We start from the raw sequence: 19,240 nt of genomic DNA, 5'->3' as shown, positions 1-19,240 counted from the left end.
AATAGGGATTAGGCTAAAAACTGCCTGTTAACTACCTGTTAACAGGCAGTTAATTGGCACTAATCCCTTCCCGCCTCGGGTCGGCGGGTCCCAGTGTGGGGCGGGTACCTGCCTCCCTTGAAACTTACATGGAGGCGGGTTTTGGGCAGGATGGTGTTGGGACCCCCGAATTCGGGATTTCCCCCCCCCCCCCACACGCCTGAAACCCCGCCTCACGGCACAGTGAAAATCTACCCCATAGAGTCATAACGGCACAGAAGGAGGCCATTCAGCCCATCGAGTCCGTGCCGGCTCTCTGTAGAGCAATCCAGCCAGTCCCATTCCCCTGCTCTATCCCCGTAGCCCTGCAAGTTTATTTCCCTCAAGTCCCTTTGAAAACATTGAGGCCTAGAAATTGGGTATAGCCCCGCTTGGGGCGTTAGAATTGGCGGAGCGCAAATTTTATAGCCAGACGCAACTTATCGACACCTCGTGCGATATTGGGTTGCAGTGCCCCAAAGGTGATTGAGGCGCGAGTTCAGGCATTACACGGGGCACCTAAGGCGCTAACATGCCAGCGCAACCCAATATCGGCCAGCTCTTAAAGGGGTGGGTCAGGCAGCTCCAGCATCCACACTCTGCGCCTTGTAGGCCTGCAAATCGGCGCAGGCCCTTCTCTGGCTCAATAAGAACAAGTCTGTGTAACTGAAGGTCTGCAACTCTCTCCAGCAACGAGCAGTATGGCCAGGCCAAATGGCTGCCGCTTTTATACTAGTGCTGTCCCCTTTAAAGAGCGCCCCCCAAGTCCGAGAAGGACCTGGTAACGTTCCATCCAACTGTCACTAATAGTGCCAGGCGGAACGGAGGGGGGCGCCACTGAATTTCCGGTACGGGGCGCCAAAAAGGCGTTGCACAATGAAATGATGTAATTATCTGGCTGCACCCGCGAGCGGGCACAAAGACTTAGCGCCGGCGCTAACAGGCGACTCAATATGGCAGAATGCGCTAGGATCACTGTGCACGTCCGAAAATTGGGTAACACCCCAAATCTCGTGCTCTTTAGGCGCAACCAACTGATTTTCTAGGCCCGAGTGTCTCCGCTTCCGCCACTTGCGTCGGCAGCGAGTTTCAGGTCATATATTGTTTATCTGCATTGCTTTCTAGTTGGGGAAAAGGCACTGCTGCTCATGTATGCAAGGTACATGTGGAGCTCCACTCCCTAGTGTGCAAATAGGGGTTAAATGGTAATGCTAACATGGAATCGCTGAGGCAGTTGGTTCTTTGCAAACAGTAAAAAGGTTGAAAATGAGCCAGCCTGACTGATTTTTTTAAAACATTTTCTAGCTCAGGGGGACTGGGACCACTCATCACTCACTAAATCCACCCCTAATTTGGCACTAACTCTTTAAATTTCACTTCAACACATTTGTCGTTCTTCTGTATTAGGTACAGAGCTGAGACTGCCTTCACCAGGGTTGTCTCGCACTGCTTCCTAAATTAGGAAGTGCGTTAGTTCAGTAACTTTACACCCAGTTTTATTACACATTTTTCACTGAGGTGAAGCTGAAATCGTTAATGCGAAATGTGCAGTGTAACTGGTCTAATACTTTGTTTCTTTCCATCCGCAATGCGTACGTGTGCTGATTTCCATATGCAGCAATTGAGAAACAAAGGAACAGCTTTGTGCTGTGGAGTTACTTTAATGTCCATTCTGAAGTGAATCGAGACAAAAGTGCTTTGAAATTTACCCCCCCCGCCTTTCAATTTCCTGCTCTCCTCTCCTAAATACGCTGACCCACGCGGAGTTAAATTCCTCAGGTAATCTCTGCCCACCCCTATCTTGTGTAAGTAGCCATTTCTTTTCCAGGAAATTATGTAATGTGGCCCTGATTTTCACTTATCCCCGCTGATTTTTTTTTACTTGGCCTGGGGCGAAAAATCTGGTGGAAAAATAGCTCGGGGATATGCTGCGTGACGTCCCCACCTCCTGCTGTGTCCATCCCAATCCCGGTCCCCGGTCCTGGAGTTGTTTAGTATGCTCGCCCTATTCAAATGGCATACAAATGAGGGAACCATGCTCTACAGGGTACTGCCCTCTATTTGTGTTATTTAAATGTTGGACACAAGGGGCGTCCATTAGGCCCAGGCATCCGGCGCACCAAGATTGGTCGAGGGAACCCACGAATTGTTTACTCCGCCAGGCTTTCTGCAAATAGTCACAGAGCGTAGGCCGAAGGAGGAACCATAAACCTTGAAGAAAAATCATTTCAACATTGCAGGCAGCATGGAGGCTGCATGTATCCCTACACTGTGGCCGGCCTCTGAGGCACTGGCACAGGAAATCTGCACTGCCCGTCTGCCACTAAATGTAATGGTCCCGAGGCTGGAAGGCCCCCTGGGGTCAGGGGCGTATTTCTGCGGCGGTCCCGCCCCCACCCCGAGATGCACCTCAATCAAAGGAGGGTGAAGCTTCTGCCCTGAGAGTATGTTGAACTGTGGAAGCATCGCAGCAAATCCAATCCAGCCCTCACCCGATATCCACACACAAACTACTTTCCAGCACGGTCCACTGGATTGCATTTATGCCCAGGAGCCTCCGCTGACTTTTTACCCCTCCCTAGCTCGGAGGTTTTGAGCTGAATTGTAGCATCCTTACCACTGACCACACTGTTGTCTGTAAGGGTCTCCTATGAATTTTTCTTAATTGATTCTTGGGATGTGGGTGTCGCTGGCAAGGCCAGAATTTATTGCTCATCCCTGAGAAGGTGTTGTGGGCTGCCTTCTTAATGTTGTTAGGTAGGGAGTTCCAGAATTTTGATCCGGTGCCAATGAAGGAACGGCGAAACATGTCCAAGTCAGAATGATGTGCAACTTGGATGATGGTGTTCCCATGTGCCTACTGCCATTGTCCTTCTAGGTGATGGAGACTGCGGGTTGGGGAGCTTCTACCAAAGAAGCCTTGGCAAGTTGCTGCAGTGCATCCTGCACACAGAACACACTGCAGTCATAGTGGTGGAGGTGAATGTTTAAGATAGATGCAAATCACAAAGAATCCCTAATTTCAGGAGAGATGGAAAATGTTGCACTAATACAGTATGGGGCACACTCCTGAGATTGGAGCTGAGGCACATTACTGGGCCTGAGTAGATTATTCTGCATCTAACCTGACACGGCAGTGCTTGATGCTGATAAAAGTGCTGGTAAATAGGAAAGTGTTACATTCCCGGCACAAACAACCCTCTATTTGACAAGCATAAAATTCACTGGAAAAAAATATAAAAATCAATAATTGAAATGCTCCCTGATCTGTGCTGCCTTCGAGAACCAGTAATCTGGTTGCGCTACTAAGACAAGAGGACAGAGGGCAAAAAGAACAGCATTGCACTTGAATCATACTGGAATGATGAGGAGGCAATAAATGCAGGTTACAACTTAAAATGGAGACAGTGTAGGTATGGAACTTGTTAGGAGAAATTTGAAAACAATTGCTGGAGTAAGGAGGGTTGAAGAGCCGTTTTTAAATTTTCCAAACCTGCGTTTTGGTTCCTAGAGCGTCACTGTTATTGAAAGAGCTCCGAGAATGTTATATCCTAAATCAAAATGAACAGGATGCCCGCGTTTGTTATTATTAGGAAGGCAAATATCTCGGACGTGACCTCCACCCTCGGCTAAAGAAATAACATTTAGTCTTTATGTAGAGCTGTTTCTCTAATATTCATTAGTTGTTTGCTTGGGCTCAGTAGAACCCCCTTGTTTCATGAGTCAGAAGGCCATGAGTTCAAGCACCACTCCAGGGATTTGAGTACATATTTCAGTGCAGTACTGGGGGGAGTGCTGCTGTCTTTTGGATGAGACATTAAACCAAGGCCCTATCTGTCCACTTAGATGGATGCAGGGAAGCTGTCCCGCTGTCTTGGCCAATATTTGTCTCTCAACCAACATCACAGCACAGAAACAGGCCATTTGGCCCAACTGGTCCATGCCGATGTTATATGCTGCACACGAGCCTCCTATATTATATGCTGCACACGAGCCTCCTATGTTATATGCTGCACACAACCCTTCTATGTTATATGCTGCACACGAGCCTCTTATGTTATATGCTGCACACAAGCCTTCTATGTTATATGCTGCACACGCGCCTCCTATGCTTTTTATGTTGCACTATCAAATGTAACCCAAATGAAATTGATAAATTTTTCTCAGCCAGAATACTCCTTCAAGTTGAAAACAGTCAAATGGATCAAGACGCCTGTCTGCTTGTGTCAAACTGACAAGGCAGCGTTGTTTGCCGACAAAAAAAAGCCCGAAAGTTGACCCCTTTATATAGCGCTCCCCCCAGTGTTCCCCTGACTGCAAACCGCCTCCTGTACCTGTCGTTGCTCACGGCAGGCGCTCAGGCAGGGGGCAAGAGTGAATTTCTGAGCCGGGGTGCTGCGTACCCGGATGACGTCATAATCTCCGGACGCAGGAGATCGTGGTGCTAGTGGTTACCACTGGCGCAAACCTCCAGCTCAATCTCGCGGGCATCGGTACTAGCGGCGCGCCCGGTCGCAAAGCCGGTAGCACCCCGTTGGTGCCCCCTGGAGGCGCTAACGGGAGGCACAGAGGCCCTCAATTTCTACCCCCATGACTTTATCCGATATTATTTCAGGTGGCCGTTACACATTTTGCTGTGTCCTGTGCTCATTATTTTGCAGCAGTTGGCAATTCATTTTATTCTTCGTAAGACCTATTTTTTATTCATGCACATATTTAATCATTTTATTCCTGCATTTGATTATTACATATTTAATTAACTGTCCCATACCTGTTTGATCATTCTATATTTAATCATTCTTATTTATGCGCATGTTTAATGACACTCATCCGACTGCAAACACATTTAAATATATTTGGTCAACTAAAATATGGCATAGGTTTATGATTCACTGAATATTCAAGCAGTAATCAAACAAAAGGGAAACTGGTTTGCACTCAAATAATTTTTACTGTTGCTAAGCCTGTGCCTCAACCAAGTGCTACCACCTCTTAACTTTGATCACTGCACCTTCATCTATGGAGATTCTTGGCCTCACTATCTTCTCTCATCTCAATTGGGATTCCCACGTTATTTGCCAAAACTTTGCCAAAGCTGTCTTCATAAAAATGGTTTCCTATTTGTGTCCCAACACTTTTTTGTCCCTCAACAAATAATTCATTATAAAGGGCAAATTTAGTGAGGTTGTGTTTCCGGAGTGGAGCCTTGCTAGGCTGGAACGGGGTTAGTGTGATAAGAGCCATATCTCTGAGTGGCAGGCAGTGACTAGTGGGGTACCGCAGGGATCGGCGCTAGGACCTCAGCTATTCACAATATATAATAATGATCTAGACGAGGGAACTAGATGCAATATCTCCAAGTTTGCAGATGACACAAAGCTAGGTGGGCGTGTGTGCTGTGAGGAGGATGCAGAGAAACTCCAGTATGATTTGGACAGGTTGGGTGATTGGGCAGATGCATGGCAGATGCAGTATAATGTGGATAAATGCGAGGTTATCCACTTTGGTGGCAAAAACAGGAAGGCAGATTATTATCTGAACGGCAATAGATTGGGAAAAGGGGAAGTGCAACGAGACCTGGATGTCCTTGTGCACCAGTCGCTGAAGGTAAGCATGCAGGTGCAGCAGGCAGTTAAGGCGGCAAATGGTATGTTGGCCTTCATAGCAAGAGGATTCGAGTACAGGAGCAAGGATGGCTTGCTGCAGTTGTACAGGGCCTTGGTGAGACCACACCATGAGTATTGTGTGCAGTTTTGGTCGCCTTATCTGAGGAAGGATGTTCTTGCCATGGAGAGAGTGCAGCGAAGATTCACCAGACTGATACCTGGGATGGCAGGAATGATGTATGGAGAGAGATTGGGTCGATTGGGCTTGTATTCGCTAGAGTTTAGAAGAATGAGAGGGGATCTCATTGAAACTTATAAAATCCTAACAGGACCAGACAGACGAGATGCAGGAAGGATGTTCCCGATGGCGGGGAGTCCAGAACCAGGGGTCACAGTCTAAATATAAGGGGTAAGCCATTTAGGACTGAGATGAGGAGGAATTTCTTCACTCAGAGATGGCAGTTGAGGCCAATTCATTAAATATATTCAAGAAGAAGTTAGATATATTTCTTAAGGCTAAAGGGATCAAGGGATATGGGGAGAAAGCAGGGACAGGGTAGTGAATTTGGATGATCAGCCATGATCTCATTAAATGGCGGAGCAGGCTTGAGGGGCCAAATGGCCTACTCCTGCTCCTATCTTCTATGTTTCTATTCCCACTCCTGTCTAGTGAGACTCTGCTCCAGGTTGCAGTCTTGTTGAAATTTCCTTTAAAGTCCAAGTTCATCCAAATATGGAATATTACTGTTCTTCGGCAGCACCTCCCAAACCCGTGACCTCTAGCACCTAGAAGGACACAGGCAGCAGGCGCATGGGAACACCACCACCTCCAAGTCACACCATCCTGACTTGGAAATATATCGCCATTTCTTCATTGTCGCTGGGTCAGAATCTTGGAACTCCCTCACTAACAGCACTGTGGGAGTACCTTCTCCACACGGACTGCAACGGTTCAAGAAGTCAGCTCACCATCACCTTCTCAAGGGCAATTAGGGATGGGCAATAAATGCTGGCCTTGCCAGCGCCGCCCACATCCCATGAACAAATTTAAAAAAGCTCCGATATCTGAGGAGGCTCTTCAAGAACTTCTCTCATACTTTTGGACAGGATCCATGAAAAAGCTTATCTTCTGATAGGTGATGTCTCTTTCCTCTCTACTGTCCACCTCCTCTCTCTCTCCCTCACATACAGGTTGACATTAATACAGTCATTGCTGCTTGTCCTTCCACACATTTTATGAGTAAATTAAAAGAATTCAAAGCAGCTTACTCCCCATATTTCATAGATGCAATAACTGATTTGTGGTACAGAATGAGTGGTGAGCAAAGCCATTATTTGGTTACTTTAAATCTATGGTTTTGTTGGATTGCTGAAAGCTGGACATGCAAGCCAGGCATTCACTTTCCAACGATGGCTCTGATGGAATTAAACACAGGAGAACAACACAACTATGAGCAGTCTGAGCTGCCTCCTCTTACCCTGGAATTGGGTCGTATGCCAGTTTTAATGGAACCTCCGAGCATACCATACCTCCAGGGCTGGGAACAGTCCTGCGACCAGAATAAAAGTAAAAGAAATAAAAACTGTACATCCACAAGGCATTGTACAGATAGCATGGGTGTGGCACAAACAATGTCTTTTGAAAATTTCATTTTTTTTTGGAATCAAGGGATATGGGGATAGGACGGGAAAGTGAAGTTGAGGTGATGATTAGCCATGATCTTATTGAATGGCGGAGCAGGCCCAAGGGGCAGTATGGCCTACTCCTGCTCCTATTTCTTATGTTATCAGTAAATGTAGTAAACAAAATTTCCATCACTACCAGTATGAAAGCAAGGGTGGGTGGGGTAGTGAGATCGTTTGTGTCACTCAGGCTAGTAACAGATGTTCTTTGCATTGCCTTTTGCTCTTTTTGGTAAAACTGCTCCGCATTATAAAGGGCCTGGGTTAAAGGTGGCCTTAAATATTTTCTCACCTGGATCCCAAGGATCAAAATCCCACGAGGCTGAAACTTCAGTGCAGTACTAAGGGGAACTGAAATTCCAAAAAAGTCCCACTCTGCTGGTGGAAGACAGGTGGCGGGTATCTCTCAGCCGCCCATGGAGGAAGACGCCAATCCTGTCTCAGATGTTGTGATGGGGTCATTAGTGGGCAGCCCACACCTGTAAGGACGCTTCAGAGCTATTCCGCTGCGAGGAAAATTGGAACAGTGCCATACCGCTCTGGGATCAATGACCTTAGTGTTGGCAATTGTTATGTCCCATTCAAGGGTCTCAGTGGACTCACACCAGCTCTCAGTTGGCCAGGGCAAAATGGGTGGAATTCAAGGAACTACCCCAGATACACACACACTCACCTGCACCCACGCCCCGACGGAATGATTTGCTAAGTTTATATGGAACAGAATCATGGAAGAACCGGGTACCACCTCAAATTCCAACCCTGCCTGCTCGTTGCCCTCTCAGCCCCCAGAATTTTGAGGTCAGGAAGCCCTGCGTCATTGGAGATGTCATCCTTTTGGATGAGGTGATAAACTGAGGATCTTTTGGGTGGATGCTAAAGATCCCACGGCACTAACTAAAAAAAGAGAGCAGGCAGTCCTCCTGGTGTCCTGGCCAGCACTTCTCCCTCAACCTATACCACCAAAAAATACAGTTGGGATGTTGCTGGTGCAGGATGGTGGCTATGTTTCCCCACATAACAACAGCATGGTAGTGGAATGGTTATGGCATTGGACGAGCAACTTGAAGTTGTTAGTTCATAATCACACCAAAGCACATCATTCAATAAATTTGGAAAAATTGACCATGAAAGCTGCTGAATTGCTGTAAAATCTCATCTAGTTCCATAATCTGGCCAGCATATGACTTTAGTCCACACCACATGATTGACTCGTAATGCCCTCCGAAGTGGCCTAGCGCACCATTTGGGTGCACACACAATTGTTAATTAGGCAACTAGGGGTGGCCAATAAACGTGACCTTGCCAGTGTTGGCCATATCCTGAGAACAAATTTTAAAAAGTCACTAAACTTCAGGGTAATCTAGTTTGAAATTCTTTTAAATATTTTGATGTGAGAAGGCACTATATAAATGCAAGTATTATTTATTTATTATCTATTTAGGTGCTCTTAAAAGCATCTCTGAACTGTAAATGGATTATTAAATGTTTTTTCTGTGCATGCCTATGAAACAGGTGTCCTGTTAAATTGGCATTCTAAAGAAATACCATTTCAGTTGCTAATCGATTGTACCATTAATTGGAACTGACTGCGTGTTCTCTGACTATTATAAGAAAAAACATGCTGAGGTTTTCATACTGTGTACACCAAGTGCAGCAAAGGAGGGTTTCAGTTTCAGTCCTCAGGCCTTGTAATTCAATCCTTCAACTTCCACTAAACCTTCCTTTCTTTTTTCCTACCTCTACTGAGAACTGAAGTTCTCGCATTGATTTAAGAACTGTCTGGGCAACTTTAGAACAAACGCAGGTAATGTACCAGACTCATTTTCTACTCTTTGCTCCCTTTCTTTTATGAAGCTGCTGCCTCATGCTGGGGCATGATACCTTAGGTACTTGCAAGTCCGCCAATACCTCAGCCAAATGGTCATCCTTCAGATGAGGCTGTCAGAAGGCTAATGGGCTGCGGGACACCACACATAAGCCTGATCCTGTTCATATGTGCGCACTTTCCTCCAAATGGGGGTCACAGGATACCGAGCAGGAGCAGGAAGCTTGGCTGATTTACTCCCTCACCCTATTATTCCAGGGCTGAGGCCAATTATAGCAACTCTATTGTCACTGCAGTTGACGTCAGCTACCTCAGTACATATGGGGTGGGGTGGGGGGGATGGAGGGTGGTGAAATCTGGTACCACAGAAGGGGAAAGAAAATTGGTAAAACAAAACACAAATTGGAGTCATTACTTTTAGAATGGAAAAAGAAATAAAGCTCGACAGGCTCAGAAATGTAAAGCTGTTTTATTACAGTAGTCATGGGAGTAAAGCTGGAGTTGTTGGGTGAGGGGCGATGCAGAAATGTATTGAAACCATCGCAACTTCCATGGCAACTCAGTGGAAAGAAATAAGCGAGCTGGTCATGGAAGAAAGCAAAAAACAATGACTTCCCCTTTCATCAAGATTTCCTTGAGATTTGTTTGGATACATTACGTTCTTCCTGTAGGTTGTCAATAAAGTTATTCTTAGCTAATAACACAATGACGATTTGTCAAGTCAGTGTTCATTGATTGACTGATTGCATTTAAAATTATTTTTTGGATGTTTCAGCAATTCCACAGTACATTGGCCAATATTTTCATTTGGACGTAGCTCATATCAAATACTAATGGCACTTGATTCTTCGATCTGTTATTGTACATTACACAAAAGCAAATGGATTCTCTCAATGTGCCTGAGCTCCCCCAGTGGCTCTGTTGGTGAATGCAATGCTCGGTGTGGAACCGAGTCCTCCAGGCCCAGTAGGTTTTTTCACCAGCCCCCAAAAAGATAAACTCGCTTTAGAAAGGTTCGAGAAAAGAGCAATAAGACGGATCCCAAGCATAAGGGGGATGGGTTATGAGGAAAGATTAGAGAAGCTTAAACTCTACAGTCTAGGAAGGAGCTGGTTCAGGAGAGAATTAACTGAATTATGTAGAATGTTAAATGGCTTAAGTAAACTGAAGCCAGATTAGAACCATATAGATTGACAGCACCAAAGGAGGCCTTTCAGCCCATCATGTATATTAGTTCTTTGCTGGAGCAAGCCAAAATGTATCACCCTGCTCTGCTTTCTCTCCATAGACCTGTACCTTCCTGCGTTTTAAATATTTATCCAAGTTTCTCTCAAATGATGCAATATTGTCTGCTGCAGTCACTCTCTGTGGTAAAACATTCCATGCTCCACCAACCCTCTGCATAGAAATGTCTTAGAATTTTACTCACTCCCCAGTGACAACTTTTAAGTGACAATTTTAAATTGATGACCCCACATCACTGACTCCCCAAGCAGAGGAAATCGTTTTTCCCTATTGCAAAACACTGCAAAATTACAACAAACCTTAATTAAATCCCCTCTTAGCCTTCTCTGGTCCAGCTGAAATAGTCCCAGTATCTCAAGTCCACCTCATAACTATTGTTTCCCATCTCCAGTGTCATTCTGGTGAATTGACACTCTGTGGCTTCAATGCCCTTTATATAGTGGGGTGGCCAAAAGCATACACAGTACTCAAACTGATTATTATTTAAACGTGTCCTAGGAAAGTAGAATCAGAGGGCAACAGTCAAAATGAATGAAAGGTAGATTTGGCATTCATCTCAAGGGAAATCTTTTTATTCAAAGAGCGATAAATGACTGGAATGAGCTACCAAAGTAGTTATTAGGGGCAAAACCACCGGTTAATGTCTCAGCTGTGGTTCAGTGGGTAGCGCTCTCGCCTCTGATTCAGAAAGCCGTGGGTTCAAGTCCCACTCCAGAGACTTGAGCACAAAATCTAGGCTGACAATTCAGTGCAGTATTGAGGGAGTGCTGCACTGTCGGAGGTGCCGTCTTTCTGATAAGACGTTAAACCGATACCCTGTTTACCTTCTCTGGTGGGCATAAAAAGTCCCATAGTACTATTTGAAAAAGAGCGGGGAAGTTTTCCCTGGTGTCCTAGTCAACATCACTAAAACAGATGATCTGCTCATTATCTCACTGCTGTTTGTGGGAGCTTGCTGTGCGCAAATTGGCTGTCGCGTTTCCTACATTACAACAGTGACTACACTTCAAAAGTACTTCATCGGCTGTAAAGCGCTTTAGGATGACCTGAGATCGTGGCAGGCGCTATATAAATGCAAGTTCTTTCTTTCCCTTCAAAATATCATTAGGTGCCATCATGGGAGAGTTACTGCACAAGTGAGGTGAGCTTCGAAGGGCTGAATACTTATCCCTCAATTAGCTAACCTTGGTTAGGACGATACAGTCGGCAGCAGTGTCCCTGGGCTGAGGCAAGGACAGAAACCAGCCAAGGTTCCTGCTCTTGATCGCTATCCGATGATCCCTGCTGGATACGTGTTGATTTACGCACAACAGCCAAGGAGAAGAATGAGCTTGCCTGTGATACCCTCTGTGTCAAACAGCCTGCTGACACTCAGAGGCTCACACATGAAAAATCGCCAGGTGAATGAGTGCCAGTGCTCGTGGAACTGTAAGCCAACTCGAGCCAGCACTTTCAAAAGAGGATAGAAAATTGGAAAAAAAAGTACTTCTAAAGAGAGGCGAAACGGCTCTGAATGATCCTTCAATTAATTACAAACATTCATTAGACTGCGAGTCAGACACATGATTGATTGCCAGCAGAAAAAAGCCATTGATTATTTATGAAGCTTTGGTTCAAGTGGATTTAACTTTTTTATGTCACTTGTATTTCACACACCTCTGTCAAGGCTTTCTTACAAATAATATACTGTTTCTTGGGGATCTGTTGGCAGAGGTCGAGGACAAGACTGTAAAGTCATTCATTCGTGTCAAATCATTCTTGTAATACTTTAGTAAACCTTGTACAGAGCAAGATTTTATGTTCAGTAAAAGAAGGAAAAGGGAAAAATGAAAATAAAAAGGAACTTAATGGGGAAGGAAATTCTAGAGGTGCCATTTTTGTTCAAAGTAATTCACCATTTTATTGAAGTAAATTATTGGCTCACTGTAAATTTTCTTATCATCATAGAGACTCCCAAGTAGGGGTTCCATTTCTGGTAGGCCGCTCCACTGATATCAAATAGAGGGAATATTCATTTTTAACAGTGTAGGGAGGAGGGGGAAAGGGAGGGGACGAGTTTAATCTGACCTGAAAGTCAATCGGGTGCAGACTTACAGGTTGTGAAATTTGTATTCCAAGCTTTTAGCATGATTTCCTGGGGTTGGGCGGCTCTGGAGAAGCTGGTTTGAAGTTACTGTTGACATGGGGATGCTCCTCATAATGATGTCACTGGAATGACTAACACAGAGGAGGAGAGTACTTGAAGGTCTCCATGTCAGTAATAAAACTGACATAACATTAAAGGTATTTATAGCGAGACTACTATTTTCTTCTATGGCTGCCATAGATTATGGTGCCCTGGTCTCCCATAGCACTGAGATGGCCCAATTAGTCCCTGGCCACTGTCACAGGCTGAACCAGACTGTTCGGAACCTTAGGGTCCTATTTGACCCTGACCTGAGCTTCTGAAACCATTTCCTCTCCGTCGTAAAAACCTCCTATTTCCACCTCAGTAACATCACTCCTCTTCGCCACTGCCTCAACATATCTTCTGCTGAAACCCTCATCTATGCTTTTGTTACCTTCAGACTTGACTATTCCAATTCTCTCCTGGCCTGTCTTCTATCTTCCACCCTCCATAAACTTGAGCTCATCCAAAACTCTGCTGCCCATATCCTAACTCGTACCAAGTCTCGTTCACCCATCACTCCTGTGCTTGCTGACCTATATTGACTCCCGGTCCACCAAAGCCTCCATTTTAAAATTCTCATCTTCGTGTTCAAATCCCGCCATGGCCTTGCTCCTCCTAATCTCTGTCACCTCCTGCAGCCCTACAACCCTCCAAGAACTCTGCGTTCCTCAAACTCTGGCCTTTTGCTCATCCCCCATTCCCTTCGCCCCACCATTGGCAGTCGTGCCTTCGGCTGTCGGCCTTAAGCTCTGGAATTCCCTCCCTAAACCTCTCCAACTCTCACTCCACCTTTAAGATGCTCCTTAAAACCTATCTCAGGCCAAGCTTTTAGTCACCCGTCCTAATATCTCCTTCTTTGGTTCAATGTCAATTTTTGTCTGACTACGCTCTTGTGAAGTGCCTTAGGATGTTTTCCTACATTAAAGGCACGATATAAATTCAAGCTGTTGTTGTAGAATTTTTTCTTTTAATGATGTTGTAAAAAGTTTGATCAGTCATAGTTTTTTTTAAAGTACCACTTAATTGATTTTCTAAAAGGAGTTAGACAAATATGTGGTTTGGAAGGGAACCACCTGGATTCAATATGGATATGATAGCCAAGAGTTTTGCTTGGGTATATAGAACTTCCCTAGGAGATGAAATGGGTGGGTAGAGTCCATGTACATTGGTTGGGGAAGTAGTGGGCTTGACGTTCCATGCTTTGCTCTGATCTTGTTAGGCGTTCCATGCTTTGCTCTGATCTTGTTAAATTATGTTCTTGCTTTTAATTTTGGTACCAGGGTTTTGTATATGGCACAGCCCAGAATGGGGAAGAGTAGGATAGCAAAATACTGCAGATGTTGGAAATCCGAAATAACAACAGAAAATGCTGGAAAAACTCAGCAGGTCAGGCAACATCCGTGGAGAGAAATTTGAGTTGACGTTTTGGGTCAAACCCTTCTTCAAAACTTGAAAGAAAAGAAACTAGATCGAAGGCAGGGCTGCGATCGGACAAAAGAATAAAAGAAACAAAAGAAGTAAAAGAGATTAGAAGCTAGACGAGATGGTAATAGGCTGAGATTAGGTGTAAAGTGTACTGGCTGGGCAAGAGATAGCTGCCAGGTGTGAGAGAGAAACAAAAGGAAAGGGGGGGGGGGGAAAGGAGTGGAAAAATTACAAGAAAAAATGAAATAGGGGCCGAGGTTATGATCTGAAATTGTTGAACTCGATATCGAGTCCGGAAGGCTGCAGAGTGCCTAATCGGAAGATGAGGTGCTGTTCCTCGAGTTTACGTTGAGCTTCCGTGGAACAATACAAGAGGCCAAGGACGGTGAGGTCCGAGTGGGAATGGAGCGGTGAATTAAAATGACAGGCGACCGGAAGCTCGGGGTCACCCTTACGGACTGAATGGAGGTGTTCCGCAAAGCGGTCACCCAATCTGCGTTTGGTCTCCCAAGGTTTATCTCATGTAAATTTTTAAACCCAATAAGCTTCAATGATTAATACATTTGAGACCATGAAGAACCACTAAATTGAGATGGTTAACAACTTGACATAACAACCTTATAAAGCACCCCCGACTGAATCAGTGTAACATTACCATTTCCCAAACATGTCTTTCTGTAGCCTGTCTGAGTGATATTGCCAATCTTGTACTTTGAGCAATTTTCTGCTGTGGACTTATGCCAACTAAGAAACTACCTCAAACAGATGTCACATAGCACCCTTACAACAGGAAGTGTGTTGTCTATAATATGTCTGCTGCAATCTTAACATAAGTGATGCTGGCTCTGCCCAGGTGAGGAAGAATGACATGAAAAGGAGTTTGTCACTGCTCCACTGTCCATGGAGCAGCATCAGACTGTGGATGGGAGTAATGTATGTAGCTGCAGTCTTGTCTCCTCGTCCATATTCAAAATGTCAGCCCTGGCGAGCTAGTTGGAGACCACGTAAACACACACACACATACACACACACACACACGTACACACGTACACACACACACGTACACACACACACGTACACACACACACGTACACACACACGCACATTGCAGCAAGGGTCACAGGCTGGTGATTAGGGGCAGCAACTGTGGCTGATTTTTCTCCTCTCCAGCCCAGGGGTGCAGAGGTATTCTGGCTGAGATCAGCACAGACTGGGCCATCGAAACTAGGACCTTCTTGATCTACACGGTTGTGCATCATACCAGATAATGCATTGACCCACTGAACCATTGAGTACGTTTAAACTTCTAATCAGGAGAATCACTGCCAATGCTAATTGAGGCCAAAGCTCTTTGAAACTTTTATGTTAATGCATTAACATTTCAATTGAAAAACAAAAACACCCTGGAGAGATTGCAGAACATTACAGTCTCATTTTAAAAAGAAACTGAGAATTATCAAAAAAGAATATCTTAACTGATAACTATATAACATTTAGGAGAGTTTGTACCACAGTCAAGTCTTCAGTGTATTTACCTGCCACCTATGAAAAGGGTCCTGTTCACTTTCAGTATCCGTTGAATGTCCAGCCTTTCTGAGAGACCAAGGCTTGCTCCTGGGCCGGTTCCTACGAAGACTACACTCTGCTTCACATCTGTGGAGAAAGGAGAGGCTTCTGAATAGAGTTAAAAAAAATCTAATTTTACACTTTCCTCCCCTACCTGACCTGGAAGTACTTAGTGTCAGGGTGTGGCAGTACCACCGGGTGTCCTTTACTATGTATATACATAATTCCCTTTAACTTACCTTTGTATGTACATAACTTACCTGTTTGGGCCGTTGCCCCTTTAACTTACCTGTTTGGGCCGTTGCCCCTTTAAAAATGCGGCATAATGCACTGACGTCAAGTCGCGCGTCGCGTAACACACCGAGATGCGAGCCGACCCAGCTCGGCCTTACACTCTCCCGACGGTCGTCGGCACAACTCGGCCTCCCGCTCCTGCACTGGCCGCCGGCCCGGTTTGGCCTCTCACGCCCGCAATGGCCGCCGGCCCGGTTCAGCCGCCCGCTCTCACGACTTCAGCTGCAACAGCCAGCCACAGCTACGCGCCGACGCAACGGCACAGGTCACGTGACCGCCCAAGCACGGGCAAACGTGGTAACATCACGACGCGGTCACGTGACCACCTAAGCGCGGGAAAACGCGACCGAGCATGATGACGCCATCATGCTCTCCACAGGACTGCGGAGTCCGTCCTCATGGCGTCCCCGCTGGGGAAAGACCTACTTCACGGTGCTCCTGCATCCAGCCGCTTTACCTGCTGTATTTCGTCTGTTCTTATAAATAAACAACTTCTAGATTGTTCTCCTGAAGTCGAACTCGATTATTTAGTAGTCATTTGTCCGATACCTACCTAGGTGAACACGAACTGCTACAAGGGCAACTTTATTCTGCATCTAACCTATGCTGTTCCTGATTTGGGAATGTCTGATGGGAGAGTACAGCGAGAGCTTTACTTTGCATCTAAACCATGATGTACCTGACCTGGGAATATTTGAAGATGACACTGCCCAATCAAAATAGAAAATGTTTTGTTCAATAGCAGTAACATTCCTCACCTGAGCAAGCACAAAGTTCACTGAAACCAGATGCTGAAGTTCCCAGGCTCAAGCTAGACTCAAGCCCATGATTGCCTATTTGGAAGACAGAGTTTTGCCAACTAGGGTTCAGTGTGGCCTGGCCATATGAGAATTGATAAATCAAATGTAGGTTAGAGACTCGCTGTTTAATAAAGAATTGAATAAAATATAAGCACAAATACATAAATGTGATTCTTAAAATTGCTTGTACAATGATCCAAACATTTCAAACTCCAACGTAATGCTGAATTAATGGAGCCTGGTTAAAAAAAATATTAAAACACAATATAACAGTAAAAAGGGACTCCGCAATAAGCCTCCAATTACAAATATAAGCAATTAAACATGCTGCATTTATTCCAGTTCATTTCCAACTCAACTTATAACTGACAGACTCTGTGGACTGGATTTTCATTGGGCCATGGAGTCGGGATTGGAGGCGTGTGGGGGTTTAAAATCCCGAAATCAGGGGTCCCGACCCCATCCCACCTCCATGCCAGTTTCAAAGGAGGCGGGTACCCGCCCCGCACTGGGACCCGCCTCCCCGAGGTGGGAAGGGGATTGTTGCCAATTAACTGCTTGTTAACAGGTAGCTAACAGGCAGTTTTTAGCCTAATCCCTATTTTTATTGTTGAAATGTGGGATTCCTGACGGCTCCAAACCATGCCAAGTTAGCGAGGCGGGCCGTCGGGATGACAGGCTTGGAGGGGTCGAGATGTCCGGTGTTCAGGTGAGTGATGGGTACAGGAGTGCAGAGGTAAATGTGTTTGGTGTGTGTAAAGTGTTTAAAGAAGTTCTACTAACCTTTACTTACCTTTACAGCCTTCCTTCCTTCAGGTCTCGGGAGTCCCTCATCTCACCGGCACAGAAAGCAGAATGGCCACCAGCTGTCAAAATCTGCAGCCTCTGCTTTCTGTTCCAGGGAGATCTCTAAATCATCCTGAGAGGAAGGAATTAACCTGGAGTACAGATTGTCAGTGTTTGACAGCTTCAAACAGCTGTCGAATGCTGATATTTCATCTGTCAAAAGGTCTTGACAGATGAAATGTCAATCTATGACGTCACCTGTTGCCGGGTGGCCCTTAATTGGCCTGCTGAGCCCGCTGGGTGGGCTCAACAAGGTCAATCAAGTCAAAATCGCATGGGTTGGCTAGAACTCAATGGAGGCGGGACTACAACCCCGAAAGTTGTAGTCCTGCCTGCTACCCACCTCCTCAATGAAAATCCAGCCCTCTTTGTCTGTCTCCCAGCCTCTTCTGAAGGTGCTGATTTAAGCTGGAGTACAGTTCCATGGACATCCATTGCTCTCGGATCTCAGTTACACTCAGCCAAAGTGACGGTTGGTGCACTGTGATTTGCCTTAGTGCCAAAGGGGGTAGGTTGGGCAAACATTAACTGGGGCTTCTGCTCTTGATCACTGTCCAATGACTTGAAATGCGTACATATGTGAGAGCCACTGTGGCTTGGATGAGGTACCAGAAATGCTGCATCACTTCTTAAACTGTACTCTGGCAAGAGTCCGTTTAGAGGGAGCTTTACTTCGCATTTAACCCATGATCTACCTGACCTGGGAATGTTTCCTGTTCGCCATAGAAAGGGGAGAGCGGACTGCTTTTGTAGAATTTGACTTTAAGTCAGTTGTCAGAACCGGCAAAGCAGGAGCTGTAATGTAAATCAAACTGGATGCGTAGGTTACAGATAGGATTACAGAGATTTCTCAAAGTGTCAGAGTTAATGACCACCGGTCATAGGATTAATTACTGTAATCTGAGGGGGTGGGGGATATGTTAATCTTCATTTGCAGGATAAGGTAATTAGGTTGTAAGTCAGTGAATTAAACTAGAATGGGAAAATATTATCACGTGGTGGGGGCCAGGTGAAATGTTTTAACCTTGATAATAAATGAGGCACCTATGGTAAAAATGAATAAGAAACAACCTTCTTTATATTTGCAATTATTAAGTTAATCAGTGGTAATCCTAAAACAACACTGACTTTTTCACCTTTCCTGCAGTTATGACACAATTGCTGTTCTGCATTACCCATTGTAGGGCTCTAAGTCATAACATCCTCTCAGTGTTAAATCTCATCATCGTTTAAGGCTCTCAATTAAAAAAAGGTGGTAGAGAGAAAACGGGGAATTATAGGCCGGTAAGCCGGACATCGGTAGTGGGGAAAATGCTAGAGTCCATATAAAAGATGTAATAGCAGAGCACTTGGAAAACAGTGACAGGATTGGACAAAGTCAACATGGATTTACAAAAGGTAAATCGTGCTTGACTAATCTACTGGAATTTTTTGAAGATGTAACTGGTAGAATAGATAAGGGAGAACCAGTGGATGTGGTGTATTTGGACTTTCAGAAGGCTTTCAATAAGGTCCCGCATAAGAGATTAGCGTGTAAAGTTAAGGCACATGGGATTGGGGACAAGGTACTGACTTGGATAGAGAACTGGTTGGCAGACAGGAAGCAAAGAGTTGGAATAAACGGGTCTTTTTCCAAGTGGCAGGCAGTGACTAGTGGGGTACCGCAGGGATCGGTCCGAGGACCCCAGCTATTCACAATATATATAAATGATCTAGATGCGGGAACTAGATGTAATGTCTCCAAGTTTGCAGACGACACAAA

General features: G+C 45.2%; 1 protein-coding gene across 1 annotated transcript in view; it reads right to left on the bottom strand.

Annotated features, from left to right (window-relative positions):
- Positions 1-19,240, bottom strand: part of LOC147108294 (semaphorin-6B-like) — a 789,919-nt gene that overhangs the window by 311,118 nt on the left and 459,561 nt on the right. Inside the window, exon 4 of the mRNA XM_086004876.1 lies at positions 15,508-15,625. Within this exon, the coding sequence (XP_085861002.1) occupies positions 15,508-15,625 (118 nt within the window). The remainder of the gene's footprint in view (positions 1-15,507; positions 15,626-19,240) is intronic.

Source organism: Somniosus microcephalus, chromosome 13, assembly GCF_052327205.1.
Source record: "Somniosus microcephalus isolate GS21.2 chromosome 13, FLI_Smic_1.0, whole genome shotgun sequence".
Classification (NCBI taxonomy): domain Eukaryota; kingdom Metazoa; phylum Chordata; class Chondrichthyes; order Squaliformes; family Somniosidae; genus Somniosus; species Somniosus microcephalus.
This window is presented reverse-complemented; position numbering and strand designations above follow the sequence as displayed.